This window comes from Scyliorhinus torazame, chromosome 16 (genome assembly GCF_047496885.1).
Source record: "Scyliorhinus torazame isolate Kashiwa2021f chromosome 16, sScyTor2.1, whole genome shotgun sequence".
NCBI lineage: Eukaryota > Metazoa > Chordata > Chondrichthyes > Carcharhiniformes > Scyliorhinidae > Scyliorhinus > Scyliorhinus torazame.
In genome coordinates, this window is record NC_092722.1 from 12,174,237 (window position 1) to 12,191,753 (window position 17,517).

The window sequence follows — 17,517 nt, forward strand, 5'->3', positions numbered from 1 at the left end:
TGACCATGAAACCATTGTCGTTTGTTGCAAAAACCCATCTGGTTCACTAATGTTCTTCAGAGAAGGAAATCTGCTGTCCTTACCCGGTCTGGCCTACGTGACTCCAGACCCCCACATCGATGCCGTCGACTCTTAGCTGCCCCCCCCCCCCACCCCACCCCCCACTGAAATGGTCAAGTAAGACACTCGGTTTAAGGGTAGTTAGGGATGGTAAACAATGCTGGCCCAGCCCAGCGATGCCCACGTCCCCGCGAACAAACAAAAAAATAACAGGGAGGGTGGGTGAAATTCAGGTTGCACGACAGCGTCGTGTTAAACACAGTTGTACTTGGTGACACCCTCGTTGACAATCTCCAACTCTGTTTTTTTTTAAAAAATTCATTCAAGGTGTGTGGTCATTGGTTGCATTTATCGCTACCCCCAACTACTGTTGAGTAGGTGGTGGTGGTGAGCTGCCTTCTTGAACCGCTGCAGTCCGCGTGGTAGGGGCACAGACGCATTGCCGTCAGTTCCACGATAACTGGGAAGAGGATTCAGAGAGATCCGCCATGCGCACGGCATCACACCTGTGTTTATCGGCTGGCGGTCAGCAAAAACAAGTGCCTTCCGAACCCAGTGAATTATTGCAGCGCAGTGTGATGCATTATTAAATAATTTCCACTTTGTACATTGGCTGCAAACATCAGACGTGGAGGCAGTTATAAATCTTGGATTAAAATCATTACTGAGGAGCAGGTTTACTTTTAACTGCTCTGTCACAACCTGCTCAATTTATTTTGTGCGCGTTAATTAGTTCATCCCTCTCCTCGCGCTTTCCATCTTGTGCCTGTTCAATATATCCTTGTTCTGTAACCGGAAGGTGAGAAAATGAGCGACAGTCGGCCATAACGCAAATGATGTTCCATTACTCGTGCAAAGATAGTGGTCTGTTCGGAGTGTAACCCATGACAACAGCACAACCTCTAATCAGGCCCAAAACGGGGGCCGCCCACTACATCGGCCAATGGGGAGGTGCAGCGTACTGCTGTCAGGGCTGGCCTCCAATCAGTGAATTCTACAGCAAACAGCGTCGATTTTTAAAAAAGGTTTGCGTTTGCCGTCAACGCCATGCATGTGCGGCCGCCATCTTTACAGGGGGCAGTGTGCAACATGGTGTCGATGTGGGCATCACTGGCCCTGGCATTACAAATATTACAGCGCCGGCAACACTCTCTCAGGGGTCCCACAGTTTCCTTTTATCCCATTTTGATTTCCTGCACATTCTCCGTGCCTTTTTCTTCCCCCACTGTTCTTTTGGGAAGACACCTTCCTTCCAATCAACCATCCTGTCATAGCAGCACATCTAAGTGGTGTGGGAGGGATGGTTGCGTAATGAGGCCTGACCCCGACCCCGGTGGTGCTTACGTGTTGCGTGACAGAGGAAACGAGAACTGGAGCTGCAAGCAAAATTGTGGCCATCACCTGGTGGATTAGAAGCCCCCCCCCCCCCCCACCCCCCAAATCTGAAATGCCCGCACCCTGCCTGCCACGGGACTCAGAAACTGAGTGAACATAGAACATAACAGCGATGTACAGGCCCTTCGGCCCTCGATGTTGCGCCGACCTGTGAAACCACTCAAAAGCCCATCTACACTATTCCATTATCGTCCATATGTCTATCCAATGACCATTTCAATGCCCTTAGTGTTGGCGAGTCCACTACTGTTGCAGGCAGGGCATTCCACACCCTTACTACTCTCTGAGTAAAGAACGTACCTCTGACATCTGTCTTATATCTATCTCCCCTCAATTTAAAGGTATGTCCCCTCGTGCTACACATCACCATCCGAAGAAAAAGGCTCTCACTGTCCACCCTATCCAATCCTCTGAAGGGCTTTGTCTCCAGCAAATTGCAGCTTAACATTCTGCACACGGGCGGCACGGTGGCGCAGTGGTTAGCACGGCTGCCTGACAGCGCCAGGGACCCGGGTTTCATTTGACCTTGGGTGACTGTGTGTGCGGAGTTTGCACGTTCTCCCCATGTCTGCGTGGGTTTCCGCCGGGTGCTCCGGTTTCCTCCCACAGTCCAAAGATGTGGTGAGGTGAATTGGCCATGATAAATTGCCCCTTTGGTGTGTCCAACGGTTAGGTGCGATCACGGGGATAGGGCAGGGGACGGGGCCTAGGTAGGGTGCTCTTTCAGAGGGACGATGCAGACTCGATGGGCCAAATGGCCTCCTTCTGCACTGTAGGGATTCTATAGGATTATATATTTTTTTTAAGGGGCAATTTAGCGTGGCCAATTCACCTACCCTGCACATCTTTGGGTTGTGGGGGTGAGATGCACGCAGACACGGGGAGAATGTGCAAACTCCACACGGTCTGTGACCCAGGCCGGGTCAAACCTGGGTCCTTGGCGCCATGAGGCAGCAGTGCTAACCATTGCACGGCCGTGCCGTCCCTTGGGATTCGATGACATGTGCGGTCAAGTGCACTTTCACAGGCAGGTTTGGCAGCCATCTTGCTTTGGCAGGATCATAAGACCACAAAATATCGGAGAATTAGGCCATTCGGCCCATTGAATCTGTTCCTCCATTCAATCATGGCTGGTATGTTTCTCACCTCCCTTCTCCCCATAACCCCTGATCCCCTTATTAATCAAGAACCTATCTTTCGCTGTCTTAAAGACACTCAGTGACTTGGCCTCCACACCCTTCAGCGACAAAGAGCTCCACAGATTCACCGCCCTCTGACTGAAGAAATTCCTCCTCATCTCTGTTTTAAAGGATCGTCCCTTCAGTCTGAGGCTGTGCACTTGGGTTCAAGTCTCTCCTACCAGTGGAAACATCCTCTCCACGCCCACTCTATCCAGGCCTCTCAGTATTCTGTAAGTTTCAATAAGATCCCCCCCCCCCCATCCTTCGAAATTCCATCGAGTGCAGACCCAGAATCCTCAACTGCTCCTCATATGACTACCTCCGCATTCCAGGGATCATTCTTGTGAACTTCCTCTGGACCCTTTCCAAGGCCAGCACATCCTTCCTTAGATACGGGGCCCACAAATGCTCACAATATTCCAAATGGGGTCTGACCAGAGCCTTATATAGCCTCAGAAGTACATCCCTGGTCTTGTATTCTGGCCCTCTCGACATGAATGCTAACATTGCATTTGCCTTCTTAACTGCCGACTGAACCTGCACATTAACCTTAAGAGACCCGTGGACAAGGAACCCAAGTCCCTTTGTGTTTCTGATTTCCTCAGCATTTCCCCATTTAGAAAACAGTCTATGCCTCACACCTTTCCACATTGTATTCCATCTGCCAATTTTCTGCCCACTCTCTAACCTGGCCAAGTCCTCCTGCAGGCCAGCAGCACGGTTCGATTCCCGTAACAGCCTCCCCGAACAGGCGCCGGAATGTGGCGACTAGGGGCTTTTCACAGTAACTTAATTGAAGCCTACTTGTGACAATAAGCGATTTTCATTTCATTTTCATTTCACACTACCTGTCGCTCTATATATCTTTGTATCACTTGCAAACTTAACAACATAGCCCTCAGTTCCTTCTTCCAGGTTGTTAATGTATATTGTGAATAGTTATGGTCCCAGCACCGACCCCTGAGGCACACCACTTGTCACCGGCTGCCATCCTGAAAAAGACTCCTTTATCCCCACTCTCTGCCTTCTGCCAGTCAGCCAATCCTCTATCCATGCCAGTACCTTACCCCTAACACCATGGGTTACCTTATTTAGCAGACTGCTGTACGGTCCCTTGTTAAAGGCCTTCTGGAAATCCGAATACATCACGTCCACTGGTTCTCCTTTGTCTAACTTCCTCGCTGCTTTCTCATAGGATTGTAACAGATTTGTCAGACATGACCTCCCCTTGACGAAGCCGTGCTGACTCAGTCCTATTTTACCATGCACTTCCAAGTACTCCACAAATTTATCCTTAATAATGGACTCCAAAATCTTACCAACGACCAAAGTCAGGCTAAACGGCCTAAAATTTGTCATCTTCTGCCTCCCTCCCTTCTTTTTTTAAAATAAATTTAGAGTACCCAATTATTTTTTACATTTCAGGAGCAATTTAGCATGGCCAACCCACCTAACGTGCATATCTTTGGGTTGTGGGGATGAAACCCACGCAGTCAAGGGAAGAACGTGCAAACTCCATACGGACAGTGACCCAGGGCCGGGATTTGAACCGTAGGCAGCAATGCTAACCACTGTGCCACCGTGGTGGCCTCTCCCTACCTTCTAAAACAGGGGAGTTACATTAGCAATTTTCATGTCTTCTGGGACCTTCCCTGACTCCAGTGATTCCATAATGATCACCCCCAATGTCTCCACAATCTCCTGAACTATCTCCTTCAAAGCCCTGGGGTGTAGTCCATCCGTTCTGGGTGGCTAATCCACCTTTAGACCTTTCAGCTTCCCCAGCACCTTCTCTTTAGTGATGGCCACTTCACTCATCTCTGCCCCCTGACTCTCCTGAAGTTCTGGTATCGCACTGGTGTCTTCCACCATGAAGACTGATGCAAAGTACCTATTCAGTTCCTCCTCCATTTCTTTGTTCCCTATTACTACTTCTCATCCTCATTTCCAGTGGTTTTAACGTCCGTTCTTGCCTTTCTCTTACCTTTTATACATTGAAAAAAAACCCTCCCTTATTGCTTTTTTAGTTGTTCTCTGCTTGCTTTTGAAGGCTTCCCAATCCTCTGTCTTCCCACTAATCCTCGCCACATTGTATGCTTTTTCTTTTGCTCTTACGCTGTCCCTGACGTCCCCTGTTGGCCACGGTTGCCTCCCCCTCCCCTGAGCATGTTACCTCCTCCTTGGGATGAATTTCTGTTGCGCCTCCCGAATAACCCCCCAAAACTCCTGCCATTGCCGTTCCACTGTCTTCCCTGCTAGGCTCCCCTTCCAATCAACTCTGGCCAGCTCCTTCCTCATGGAGGCATAAAATTCTCATGTCTTTAACTGTAACAAGACTTTTAACCATCGGAGGTTTCAGTAGGGCTGCAAAATCGGAGGATCAACAGTCAACAATAGTCCAAGTTTCTTTCTTTTTTTTTGAGTATCTGACTGGGATTCACGGCCTATTAACTGCTCGATCATCCACTTAAATGTCAATAAAGTGATCTATTTATCATGGGTTACGTTTTTCCGTTCAACCTTCAAAGAATAAATGTGTGTTTTCATGATGTGCTATTTTAATTAAGATTTATAAGCAAATATTGATCTTGATTTCAAAGGAAAGGAAATTCTAACTAGCCAATTTGAAATGAGTGTATGAACTACAACAAATTGAAGTGGGGTGTAAAATCAAAGCCAGTCACTTCCAGAACTTAGGCACGGCCGACGGGACAATTATCCAATCCTCTTCGTTTAGGTTGCGAATAGCGATGTCATTACTTGCTATCCAGAACGTTGCTTCCTTCAACAGGGCGGCGTGGTGGCACAGTGTTTAGCACTGCTGCCTCACAGCTCCAGCGTCCCCAGTTCAATTCCGGCCTCGGGTGACTGTGTGCGCGGAGTCTGCACGTTCTCCCCATGTCTGCGTTGGTTTCCTCTGGTTTCCTCCCATAGTCCAAAGATGTGCAGGTTAGGTGGATTGGCCACGATAAATTGCCCCTTAGGTGTCCAAAAGGTTAGGTGGGGTTACCGATGGGCCGAATGGCCTCCTTCTGTACTCTAAATGCTATGATACATGAAACTAGCCAAAAATACTGGAATTTTCCTGCACTGTCTCTTGTCCTAGATTCTCCCCAAAAGTCCTGTCCAATATTAATTCCTGAATCAACATAAGTTTAAAAAAAAAATCAGCCTATCTAGGAACTTGTGTGCAGATTGGCTGCCGTCTTTCCTAACTTTGAAACGCTTCACAACACTGAGAAAACAATTTGTTTCTGCAGAGTGGGATCTTATTGAAACTTACAGGATACTGCGAGGCCTGGATAGAGTGGACGTGGAGAGGATGTTTCCACTTGTAGGAAAAACTAGAACTAGAGGACACAATCTCAGACTAAAGGGACGGTCCTTTAAAACAGAGATGAGGAGGAGTTTCTTCAGCCAGAGGGTGGTGAATCTGTGGAACTCTTTGCCGCAGAAGGCTGTGGAGGCCAAATCACTGAGTGTCTTTAAGACTGCGAAGAAAGGTTCTTGATTAATAAGGGGATCTGGGGTTATGGGGAGAAGGCTCGAGAATGGGGATGAGAAAATATGAGCCATGATTGAATGGCGGAGCAGACTCGATGGGCCGAGTGGCCTAATTCTGCTCCTATGTCTTATGGAGTGCTGATGTTGTGTTCGGTGCTGTATAAAAGCATGTCTTTTCTACCTATTGTCTACAAAAATGGCAGAATGTTAAACAGGCACCTCGTGCGAAGTGATCCATTCCAAGCGTGAGTGTGTGGTGGTGGTGGGGGGGATAACCTCAGTAGACGAACAGAAACGCAAACATCATTCAGACATAGTTCGGGATGGAGATGGGAAAACCCTCCAGACCTACCCCGAGGGCAATTAAACACAATTCCAATTTGTCTCAACAATTTAAGTCTGAACCTGGCATTCGTGGTTTTGATAAAAGCGCCGGATGGACAGCGGCACTATTCCAGCAGCTGGTCTTTACTCTAGTTCATGGTCAGTGATACCATTGGCACCAGGTGGGTTCCCCACTAAGCTCAGCTCAGGACGATGGGCTCTCTTTACCCGGAGAAGGAAAAGTAAACCTCACAGGTCATCACTGCGGAATACAACACATATGTGCAAGTACACACACACGCATGTAAGTAAAGGCGCCACTGTGCCACCCCTAATTTGTGTGACTGGTCCAGTTCAGTTGGTCAATAGTAAGCCCCCAGGATGTTGATACCGCGGCATGGTAGTACAGCGGTTAGCACTGTTGCTTCACAGCGCCAGGGTCCCAGGTTCGATTCCCGTCTTGGGCCACTGTCTGTACGGAGTCTGCACTGGATTCCTCCAGGTGCTCTGGTTACCTCCCACAAAGTCTCGAAAGACGTGCTTGTGAAGTAACTTGGACATTCTGAATTCTCCCTCTGTGTACCTGAACAGGCGCCGGAGTGTGGCGACGGGGGGCTTTTCACAGTACCGTCATTGTGGTGTTAATGTAAGCCTACTTGTGGCAATAAAGATTATTATCATAGTGCGGGATTCAGCATTGGCACCATTCCTATCAAAAGTAATGATAAAAAAGCATCTAGGAAAAACTTTCAACAGGAATTTTTTTTTTTTTTTTTTAAAGTTGAAACAACTAGGAAAAAGGAGAATGGAACAAGGTAAATTAGCCTTTCGGACTATGGGCCAAATGAGGTTGCGCTGTAAAATTCGCTGGTTAAACAAAAGCCATGGAATAATTTGCCTTTGTGTCGAGAAGAATCGGATGCATCACTTGTCTTAGTTCACATCATAATCTAGGAGTTAATTTTGACATATAGGGATCTCTCCTTGCAAAGTACTATTCTGATGCTGAAGTGCCAATTGTGCAGAGGACAGGGGTGGGAGCACTGACTGGACAGATTCCTGGAGATGTAATCACATGATCGCCTGCCGCCAACCGCCCTGCCCCCACACTCGAGCCATGAACATGTCCCATCCTCATAACGCAACCCCTCCCCTGACCAGTGGCTGCAACTCGCCCGCTGATTAACAAATTCAATTTGCTGTCAGCTCCAGGTCTGTGAGAAAACTGCTTTCAAATGTCCCAGAGTCAAAGTGCGGCAGATGGAATGTCGACAGAGGAAATAAAGCAACCTCACCCACTTACCACAGCCTCTTTATCTGCCACGCCAAAGGTGGCCGCCTGCCTCCTGTTGGTGAGGTAGGTGGAGTTTTCCTGCAGTTTCTCCATGAGCTGCCGAATCTGCTTGCAGTAATTGGCCACTTTACATTCCTTGATAAAGGCTTTCAGCTGCAAGATAATAAGGGCCACACCTTAGGCAAGAGAGCTAGTGTTTGACCAACCCTTTTCGCACTGAATCACAATCACATGCACACCCTCAGCGCAAAAACGTGTCTAATTCTCGCCCCATGTTACCACACCAAACCCATCGGCCTTCTGCCCTCTCGATAGCTCATCAGTCTCCACCTCCCCCTGACCATGAAATCTTTTGATGTGGCAAGCCTCGCCAAAGCAGATGTCCTTACCGTTACATATTGCGTGAAGCACTAATGATTAGCATTTGTTCTGGCACACATTTTCGGAAGTGGTGACAATATTTCAAAGTGCAGTGCAGGGGGGAAACAAAAAACGGCTTGGCGTTCCGAGGGCGAGCACCAGCCAAGTGTTGATCAGGCAAGGTGGAGCAATTCGATACAACTCTCCGGTAGCCTGAGCTAGCATTCCACCTGGCTCTCTGGACGGAGGGGCTGGTAAAGATCACACAACACAAGCCGACAGAGAATTCAAGAGATTTTTTTTCTTTTCAAATCTATAGAAATTGCATCCAGCTGGCTGGCTGGCACAATCATTTTCCTGTTATCCTTCTTACATTCCCAGCTCCAAAATGCCTTCAGCATGTAGCTAATTTTATACCCGTGGCAGCCTTGCTGTGGCGAGATGCCTCAAGCAATTATCTCAAGCAAGCGCTTGATCCGACTCCTCCAAGCTGGAGTGGAGCAGTGGAGGGTCTCAATGCGACCGAGGGGCCGGAGGTTATCGAGACCGTTGCTGTTCCCACTCCAGTCACCTGCGAACAGCCTTTCCTTCCCTCTCCCGTCCGATTGACGGAAATCTTAAATTGTGCGGTAACTTGTCCATTTCCAGGGGCTGATTGCTCTTCCAATGCACAGTAAGAAGTCTTACAACACCAGGTTAAAGTCCAACAGGTTTGTTTGGAATCAGTAGCTTTCGGAGCACTACTCCTTCACCAGGTGATGAAGGAGCTGCGCTCCGAAAGCTAGTGATTCCAAACAAACCTGTTGGACTTTAACCTGGTGTTGTAAGACTTCTTACTGTGCTCACCCCAGTCCAACGCCGGTATTGCCACATCATCTCTTCCAATGTAAACATTGAGGCGGGTTCTGCGCAGTCAACTTGGGAGGCATTTGGGCAAATATGGTGCATAAGCTTCATACAATTAATGAAGTAAATACGAGCAACGACAGCGGGTTACAGGCGGAAACCTATTTCACCTTCTTAGCTTCAGAACGCGTAAAATACTTGTTTACCTGAATGCGGGATTCCACACTTACAACTTTAAACAAAACTACCAGCACTGAAATGCACACAGCACTCGCGTTAGTAACTACATACCTGAACGACAACAGGCAGTGCCAGTTCTGAAAAGCCTATGGTGTGCGCCTGAGTGTGAAAATACTCCAGCGTCAGGTCATACAGCTGTTCGATCAAACCATCCTGCAACGCAAACACAACAGTCTTTTTTTTTTTAAAAGAGGGTCTATAAACTTTCAGTGTCCAACTGCAAATCTTGAAATTCTGGTTGATAACCCATCCAATAACAAACACCTCTTTTGCATCTTGGTAATTGCGGCTTATAAACCTCATTGTCAGTGTGGTCTTTCTAAAAGATTTATCCCCTTGGTAAAGAACAGGGCTCAGCACCTCACAAAATAAGTTATGGAATAGCATCCCTGCAAAAGCCAGGCAATTTCTTAGTGCAAATTGGAGCAAATGATTGGTACGACGGATGATTTGCTATCGTCCAGGTACTGACATGTTGACTGCCTCTGGGACTTTTAATGCAAAACTGTGGTACCAGGGCAGGAAATCACATTAAGTGCAGACATTCACAGGATTTGTTACTGGATGTTGCGCTGCTCTGCAACAAATCATTTAGCGGACCGACTGTGTGCACAAGGACTCAATGTTGGATCTCCAGCTCAGTTATTGTTGAGAGAGGCTCCTGAGTAGATTAAAATGATAGAACAAAGGGCTGACAAAATGATTAAGCTCCAAGGGCTACAAATCACAAAGACGTCGAAAAGAAAAGACATGGAATGCAAATTTCACAGAAGGGATTGAAAATAGTGTACCATTGGCAAGCAATGCCGAACCTACCGTAGATGTAACAAAAGATATGCTTCACCATTCTATGGTAAGCATACGGATTGCTTGCCTTCATTGGACGGGGCATCAAGTATAAAACCTGGCAAGCCATGCTACAGTGGTATAGAACCTTGGTACGGCCGCACTTGGAATATTGCGCACAATTCTGGTCGCCGCACTACCAGAAGGATGTGGAGGCTTTGGAGAGGGTGCAGAGGAGGTTTACCAGGATGTTGCCTGGCCTGGAGGGTGTTAGCTATGCGGAGAGGCAGAAAAGACTTGGGCTGTTTTCATTAGAACGACGGAGGTTGAGGGCTGACCTGATAGAGGTCGACAAGATTATGAGGGGCATGGTTAGAATGGATGGGCAGGCACTCTTTCCCAGGGTGGAGGGGGTCAGTCACCAGGGGGCACAGGTGTAAGGTCCATGGGGCAATGTTTAGAGGAGATGTGCGAGGCAGTTTTTTTTACACAGAGGGTGGTGAGTGCCTGGAACGCGTTACCAGGGGAGGTTGTGGAAGCAGATACATTAACGACATTCAAAAGGCATCTCGACAAATACATGGGTACAGAGGGATACGGCACTAGGACGTGCTGAGGGTTTTGGCCAAGGCTGGTATTATGACCGGTACAGACTTGGAGGGCCGAAGGGCCTGTTCCTGTGCTGCATTGTTCTTTGTTACGAGGCTCAGCAATGGATCTATTTAAAGTTTGGGACCAACCGAGTTGGTTTCATCTATATAAAGATTTGTGACCAGTAAGAAAATGAAAGAAGCATGTGAGGTTGGATAAAATTTTAGCGTGTGCAAAAACAACGTCTTCTTCCATCGTGACGGACCGAAATGGGGGTGGTCTTGTAACCAACATGTGCAGATGCCAAACCCGACAGGGCGAGGCTACTGGCAAAGTACAATAATCACCAGTCCCACTTCATGAAGCAGGAGGAAGCAGTGACAGGTCGAAATCTGCAAAATTCAAAATCAACGCCATGGCTCAAATGGGGTTTCCAAGATTCAGAACGTGGGCAGTAGTTATTAGGTAATTGTTTGCCTGGATCTCAATAGTGTTGACGGACGGACTTTTCAGCCAAAGCACAAAGGGTCTTGATAGCTGAGGAAGTTCTTCAGTCAGCTCTGTGGCCGATACCAATCAAATAGCTTCCACATGCAGTCTTATCAATCGAACAATAGTACGTTCAAATGGATTCTGGTTAAGTTAGAACATAGAACATAGAACAATACAGCGCAGTACAGGCCCTTCGGCCCACGATGTTGCACCGAAACAAAAGCCATCTAACCTACACTATGCCATTATCATCCATATGTTTATCCAATAAACTTTTAAATGCCCTCAATGTTGGCGAGTTCACTACTGTAGCAGGTAGGGCATTCCACGGCCTCACTACTCTTTGCGTAAAGAACCTACCTCTGACCTCTGTCCTATATCTATTACCCCTCAGTTTAAAGTTATGTCCCCTCGTGCCAGCCATATCCATCCGCGGGAGAAGGCTCTCACTGTCCACCCTATCCAACCCCCTGATCATTTTGTATGCCTCTATTAAGTCTCCTCTTAACCTTCTTCTCTCCAACGAAAACAACCTCAAGTCCGTCAGCCTTTCCTCATAAGATTTTCCCTCCATACCAGGCAACATCCTGGTAAATCTCCTCTGCACCCGCTCCAAAGCCTCCACGTCCTTCCTATAATGCGGTGACCAGAACTGTACGCAATACTCCAAATGCGGCCGGACCAGAGTTCTGTACAGCTGCAACATGACCTCTCGACTCCGGAACTCAATCCCTCTACCAATAAAGGCCAACACTCCATAGGCCTTCTTCACAACCCTATCAACCTGGGTGGCAACTTTCAGGGATCTATGTACATGGACACCTAGATCCCTCTGCTCAGCCACACTTTCAAGAACTTTACCATTAGCCAAATATTCCGCATTCCTGTTATTCCTTCCAAAGTGAATCACCTCACACTTCTCTACATTAAACTCCATTTGCCACCTCTCAGCCCAGCTCTGCAGCTTATCTATATCCCTCTGTAACCTGCTACATCCTTCCACACTATCGACAACACCACCGACTTTAGTATCATCTGCAAATTTACTCACCCACCCTTCTGTGCCTTCCTCTAGGTCATTGATAAAAATGACAAACAGCAACGGCCCCAGAACAGATCCTTGTGGTACTCCACTTGTGACTGTACTCCATTCTGAACATTTCCCATCAACCACCACCCTCTGTCTTCTTTCAGCTAGCCAATTTCTGATCCACATCTCTAAATCACCCTCAATCCCCAGCCTCCGTATTTTTGCAATAGCCTACCGTGGGGAACCTTATCAAACGCTTTGCTGAAATCCATATACACCACATCAACTGCTCTACCCTCGTCTACCTGTTCAGTCACCTTCTCAAAGAACTCAATAAGGTTTGTGAGGCATGACCTACCCTTCACAAAGCCATGCTGACTATCCCTGATCATATCATTCCTATCTAGATGATTATAAATCTTGTCCCTTATAATCCCCTCCAAGACTTTACCCACTACAGACGTGAGGCTCACCGGTCTATAGTTGCCGGGGTTGTCTCTGCTCCCCTTTTTGAACAAAGGGACCACATTTGCTGTCCTCCAGTCCTCTGGCACTATTCCTGTAGCCAATGATGACATAAAAATCAAAGCCAAAGGTCCAGCAATCTCTTCCCTGGCCTCCCATAGAATCCTAGGATAAATCCCATCAGGTCCCGGGGACTTATCTATTTTCAGCCTGTCCAGAATTGCCAACACCTCTTCCCTACGTACCTCAATGCCATCTATTCTATTAGCCTGGGACTCAGCATTCTCCTCCACAACATTATCTTTTTCCTGAGTGAATACTGACGAAAAATATTCATTTAGTATCTCGCCTATCTCTTCAGACTCCACACACAATTTCCCATCCCTGTCCTTGACTGGTCCTACTCTTTCCCTAGTCATTCGCTTATTCCTGACATACCTATAGAAAGCTTTTGGGTTTTCCTTGATCCTTCCTGCCAAATACTTCTCATGTCCCCTCCTTGCTCGTCTTAGCTCTCTCTTTAGATCCTTCCTCGCTACCTTGTAACTATCCATCGCCCCAACCGAAACTTCACACTTCATCTTCACATAGGCCTCCTTCTTCCTCTTAACAAGAGATTCCACTTCCCTGGTAAACCACGGTTCCCTCGCTCGACGCCTTCCTCCCTGTCTGACCGGTACATACTTATCAAGAACACGCAGTAGCTGATCCTTGAACAAGCCCCACTTATCCAGTGTGCCCAACACTTGCAGCCTACTTCTCCACCTTATCCCCCCCAAGTCACGTCTAATGGCATCATAATTGCCCTTCCCCCAGCTATAACTCTTGCCCTGCGGTGTATACTTATCCCTTTCCATCATTAACGTAAACGTCACCGAATTGTGGTCACTGTCCCCAAAGTGCTCTCCTACCTCCAAATCCAACACCTGGCCTGGTTCATTACCCAAAACCAAATCCAACGTGGCCTCGCCTCTTGTTGGCCTGTCAACATATTGTTTCAGGAAACCCTCCTGCACACACTGTACAAAAAACGACCCATCTATTGTACTCGAACTATATCTTTTCCAGTCAATATTTGGAAAGTTAAAGTCTCCCATAATAACTACCCTGTTACTTTCGCTCATATCCAGAATCATCTTCGCCATCCTTTCCTCTACATCCCTAGAACTATTAGGAGGCCTATAAAAAACTCCCAACAGGGTGACCTCTCCTTTCCTGTTTCTAACTTCAGCCAATACTACCTCGGAAGAAGAGTCCCCATCTAGCATCCTCTCCGCCACCGTAATACTGCTCTTGACTAGCAGCGCCACACCTCCCCCTCTTTTGCCTCCTTCTCTGAGCTTACTAAAACACCTAAACCCCGGAACCTGCAACATCCATTCCTGTCGCTGCTCTATCCATGTCTCCGAAATGGCCACAACATCGAAGTCCCAGGTACCAACCCACGCTGCCAGTTCCCCTACCTTGTTTCGTATACTCCTGGCATTGAAGTAGACACACTTCAAACCACCTACCTGAACGCTGGCCCCCTCCTGCGACGTCAAATCTGTGCTCCTGACCTCTATACTCTCATTCTCCCTTACCCTAAAACTACAATCCAGGTTCCCATGCCCCTGCTGCATTAGTTTAAACCCCCCCAAAGAGCACTAACAAATCTCCCCCCCAGGATATTTGTGCCCCTCAGGTTCAGATGTAGACCATCCTGTCTGTAGAGGTCCCACCTTCCCCAGAAAGAGCCCCAGTTATCCAAAAATCTGAAACCCTCCCGCCTGCACCATCCCTGTAGCCACGTGTTTAAATGCTCTCTCTCCCTATTCCTCATCTCACTATCACGTGGCACGGGCAACAACCCAGAGATAACAACTCTGTTTGTTCTAGTTCTGAGCTTCCATCCTAGCTCCCTGAAAGCCTGCCTGACATCCTTGTCCCCTTTCCTACCTATGTCGTTGGTGCCAATGTGGACCACGACTTGGGGCTGCTCCCCCTCCCCCCTAAGGACCCGGAAAACACGATCCGAGACATCACGTACCCTTGCACCTGGGAGGCAACATACCAAACGTGAGTCTCTCACGCTCCCACAAAATCTCCTATCTGTGCCCCTGACTATAGAGTCCCCAATTACTAATGCTCTGCTCCTCTCCCCCCTTCCCTTCTGAGCAACAGGGACAGACTCCGTGCCAGAGGCCCGTACCCCATGGCTTACCCCTGGTAAGTCGTCCCCCCCCACAAGTATCCAAAGCGGTATACTTGTTTCTCAGGGGAACGACCGCAGGGGATCCCTGCACTGACTGTTTTTTCCCAGTCCCTCTTACAGTTACCCACCTATCTCCAATCTTTGGTGTAACTAATTCCCTGAAGCTGCTATCTATGACCCCTTCTGCCTCCCGAATGATCCGAAGTTCTTCCAACTCCAGCTCCAGTTCCCTAACTCGGTCTTGGAGGAGCTGGAGATGGCAGCACTTCCTGCAGGTAAAATCAGCAGGGACACTAACTGCATCCCTCACCTCAAACATCCTGCAGGAGCTATGGAGCTGAGTCACATTTAATGTTCTGAGCCTTTCAAGATGTTAATAAAGTATCTTCTCCTGAAAGAAGAAAGCCATGTTGGGTTAGGTGAATGCTCTCCAGATGAAGCGGAGGAGAGTTGGGTATATTGACCACGCCCTCCCCTCTGGCAGCTGCTCCCATCTCCCCAAAGCATAAAAGAATTGGGCGAGCACTGAGCTCAATAAATGTCATGAAGCAACTTTCTGTTCTGATCCTGCGAGCGATTCTGGATTTGGAGAGGAAGCGGAGTCCCAGGAGGTTGAAAGGAGCCCACAAACCCACCTCAATTCCAGGGCCTCCTCCACCTTGGTGGACCTGGGCTTACTGAAGTCCCAGTAGTGGCCACTGCTCCCAGTGGCGCTACAGAGACTGCAGAGCTGTTGGCCTTTCCAGTTGGCCGGCAGCTCTTCGGGGCTCCTCCTTTGCAAGGGTGGAATACCCAATTAATTGCCTGAGGAACATAAAACGCATTTGGAGCTTCCATGAACGGCCGAGGGAAGGTTGCCACCACCGCCTTGTAAAATCCCGGCCAACACTTCCTTATTTGTTTTATCAAAACTCCCCTCATACATTTGGAAGCGGCAAACAGATCTGCTCTGAATCCTACAGAAAAGGGTCTCTGTTTCTCTAGTCCGGATCATAATCATCACTGATGGTCACCAAATAAAATTATAAAATTGTGATTAAGTTGGCAGCAACAGGGAAACACGTGTCTTCAGAGTCATGACCGGTTAAAAGTTGTGTAAAGCAGGCAAGGCCGACTCCCTGGTGGATTTGGAGTGAGTAGGAACTGTTTTTCTTGTATCAGAGGTCTCCGTTGGGGCCAGGGAGAGGAGGCTTTTTGGGTTGAGTGCTGGCTGTTCAGGGAGGTCGGGATCTGGCTGAGCGCGGGAACGGGAGGTCAGGCTGCGGTGGCCCCGAGAAAGGTGGCGGCTGGGGCAGTCAGAGGGAGGGAGGTGGGTGACAGACGGAAGGTCAAACTCTACCAAAGGCAGCTCAAGTACGAGAGGGAGATCGGTCGAGGTCAGGTCAAAGGTGGGGTTGGGGGAATTGAGGTCAGGTGAAGGGTGATGGAGGGAGCGTCAAGGATGACAGTTGGCAAATTGAGGGCGATGGTGGCTGACTCGTAGATCACAAAAGGGCTGATTGAAAGAGGGGTCGGGGTGATTACGTGAAGGTCATATAATATCATAGAATCATAGAATTTACAGTGGAGGAGGCCTTTTGGCCCATCAAGTCTACACCGACTTTCTGAAAGAGCACCCTGCCTAGGGTCAGGCCCCCACCCTATCTCTGTAACCCTAACTAACCTTATAGACACTAAGGGGCAATTTAGCACGACCAATCCATCTAACCTGCATATCTCTGGACTGTGGAAGGAAACCGGAGCACCCGGAGGAAACCACGGGGAGAAATTGCAAATTCCATACATTCACCCGAGGCCAGAATTGAACCTGGGTCCCTGGTGCTGTGAGGCAGAAGTGCTAACCAATGTGTCACCATGCCATTAACACCGTGCGTCCAACAACAAAAAAACTAGAGCGTCACAATTACTTCTCAATCCGTTTCCTTCCTTCTATTTACAAAGGCGGGAGACCCACTTTGCATCACACTCTCGCTTAAAATGACTGAGCACTCTGTTTCTGTTTGAGCTACACGGGTTTCTGAATGACTCCACTGCCCAAACGCCAAGGCACAAGGAGACAATTCTTTCCGAAGTCACACTCAGCCCTTTTTTGAGAGAGAGAGAGAGTGAGACAGGAAGGCATTCTAATGCACTGCACTTCCGTGACCATAATCCTTATAATCCCATTAAATAGCTACGAGGTCACACGGGCAACGAGCAAGGTTACCTTTTAGTGCCCTACTTACCCTGAAAGCTTTCTCCTGTAAATTTGCGTTGGACAACTTAAGAATCACAGCAAAGTTGATTGGTCGAACACTCATCCGGCCAGGTTTCTTGTTAAAATCGACCTGTTGGAAAATCTAGGAAGGCAAACGCAATTATTATCAAAGAGAAAATACACTAATGGATGACACTTTCTAGGTTTAAAATTATTTGCTGATTACAACATTAGCTAGAGAATATGTTCAAGACATTGGGGGCTAAACATGATTAGCTTATTAAATAAAATTCTTCTGCCCTCTATTATGGGAGAATTAAGGAACACTTCAGTATAAGAATGTCTTCACTGGTTAACCAGCAGAAGTCAAATCCTTTTGATCCAAAGCAGCAGAAAGAAGTCAGCGTCCTTCATTCGACCCCGCCTAGGGATTTAGTTATGGAGGGAGACAATCTTGAAGATGCAGGGTCCGTCAGTGGAAACCCTCCCCCCCCTCAACACCACATATGTGATGGACAGGGTGACTGTCTTAACTTACAGCCAGGCAGCCAGACCAAC

At 48.0% G+C, this 17,517-nt stretch overlaps 1 protein-coding gene across 1 annotated transcript in view; it reads right to left on the reverse strand.

Moving 5' to 3' along the window:
• Positions 1-17,517, reverse strand: part of noc2l (NOC2-like nucleolar associated transcriptional repressor) — a 205,497-nt gene that overhangs the window by 52,679 nt on the left and 135,301 nt on the right. The window contains exons 13-15 of the mRNA XM_072477726.1: positions 16,988-17,101; positions 9,256-9,357; positions 7,768-7,911 (exon numbers count right to left, since the gene is read on the reverse strand). Of these exons, the coding sequence (XP_072333827.1) occupies positions 7,768-7,911; positions 9,256-9,357; positions 16,988-17,101 (360 nt within the window). The remainder of the gene's footprint in view (positions 1-7,767; positions 7,912-9,255; positions 9,358-16,987; positions 17,102-17,517) is intronic.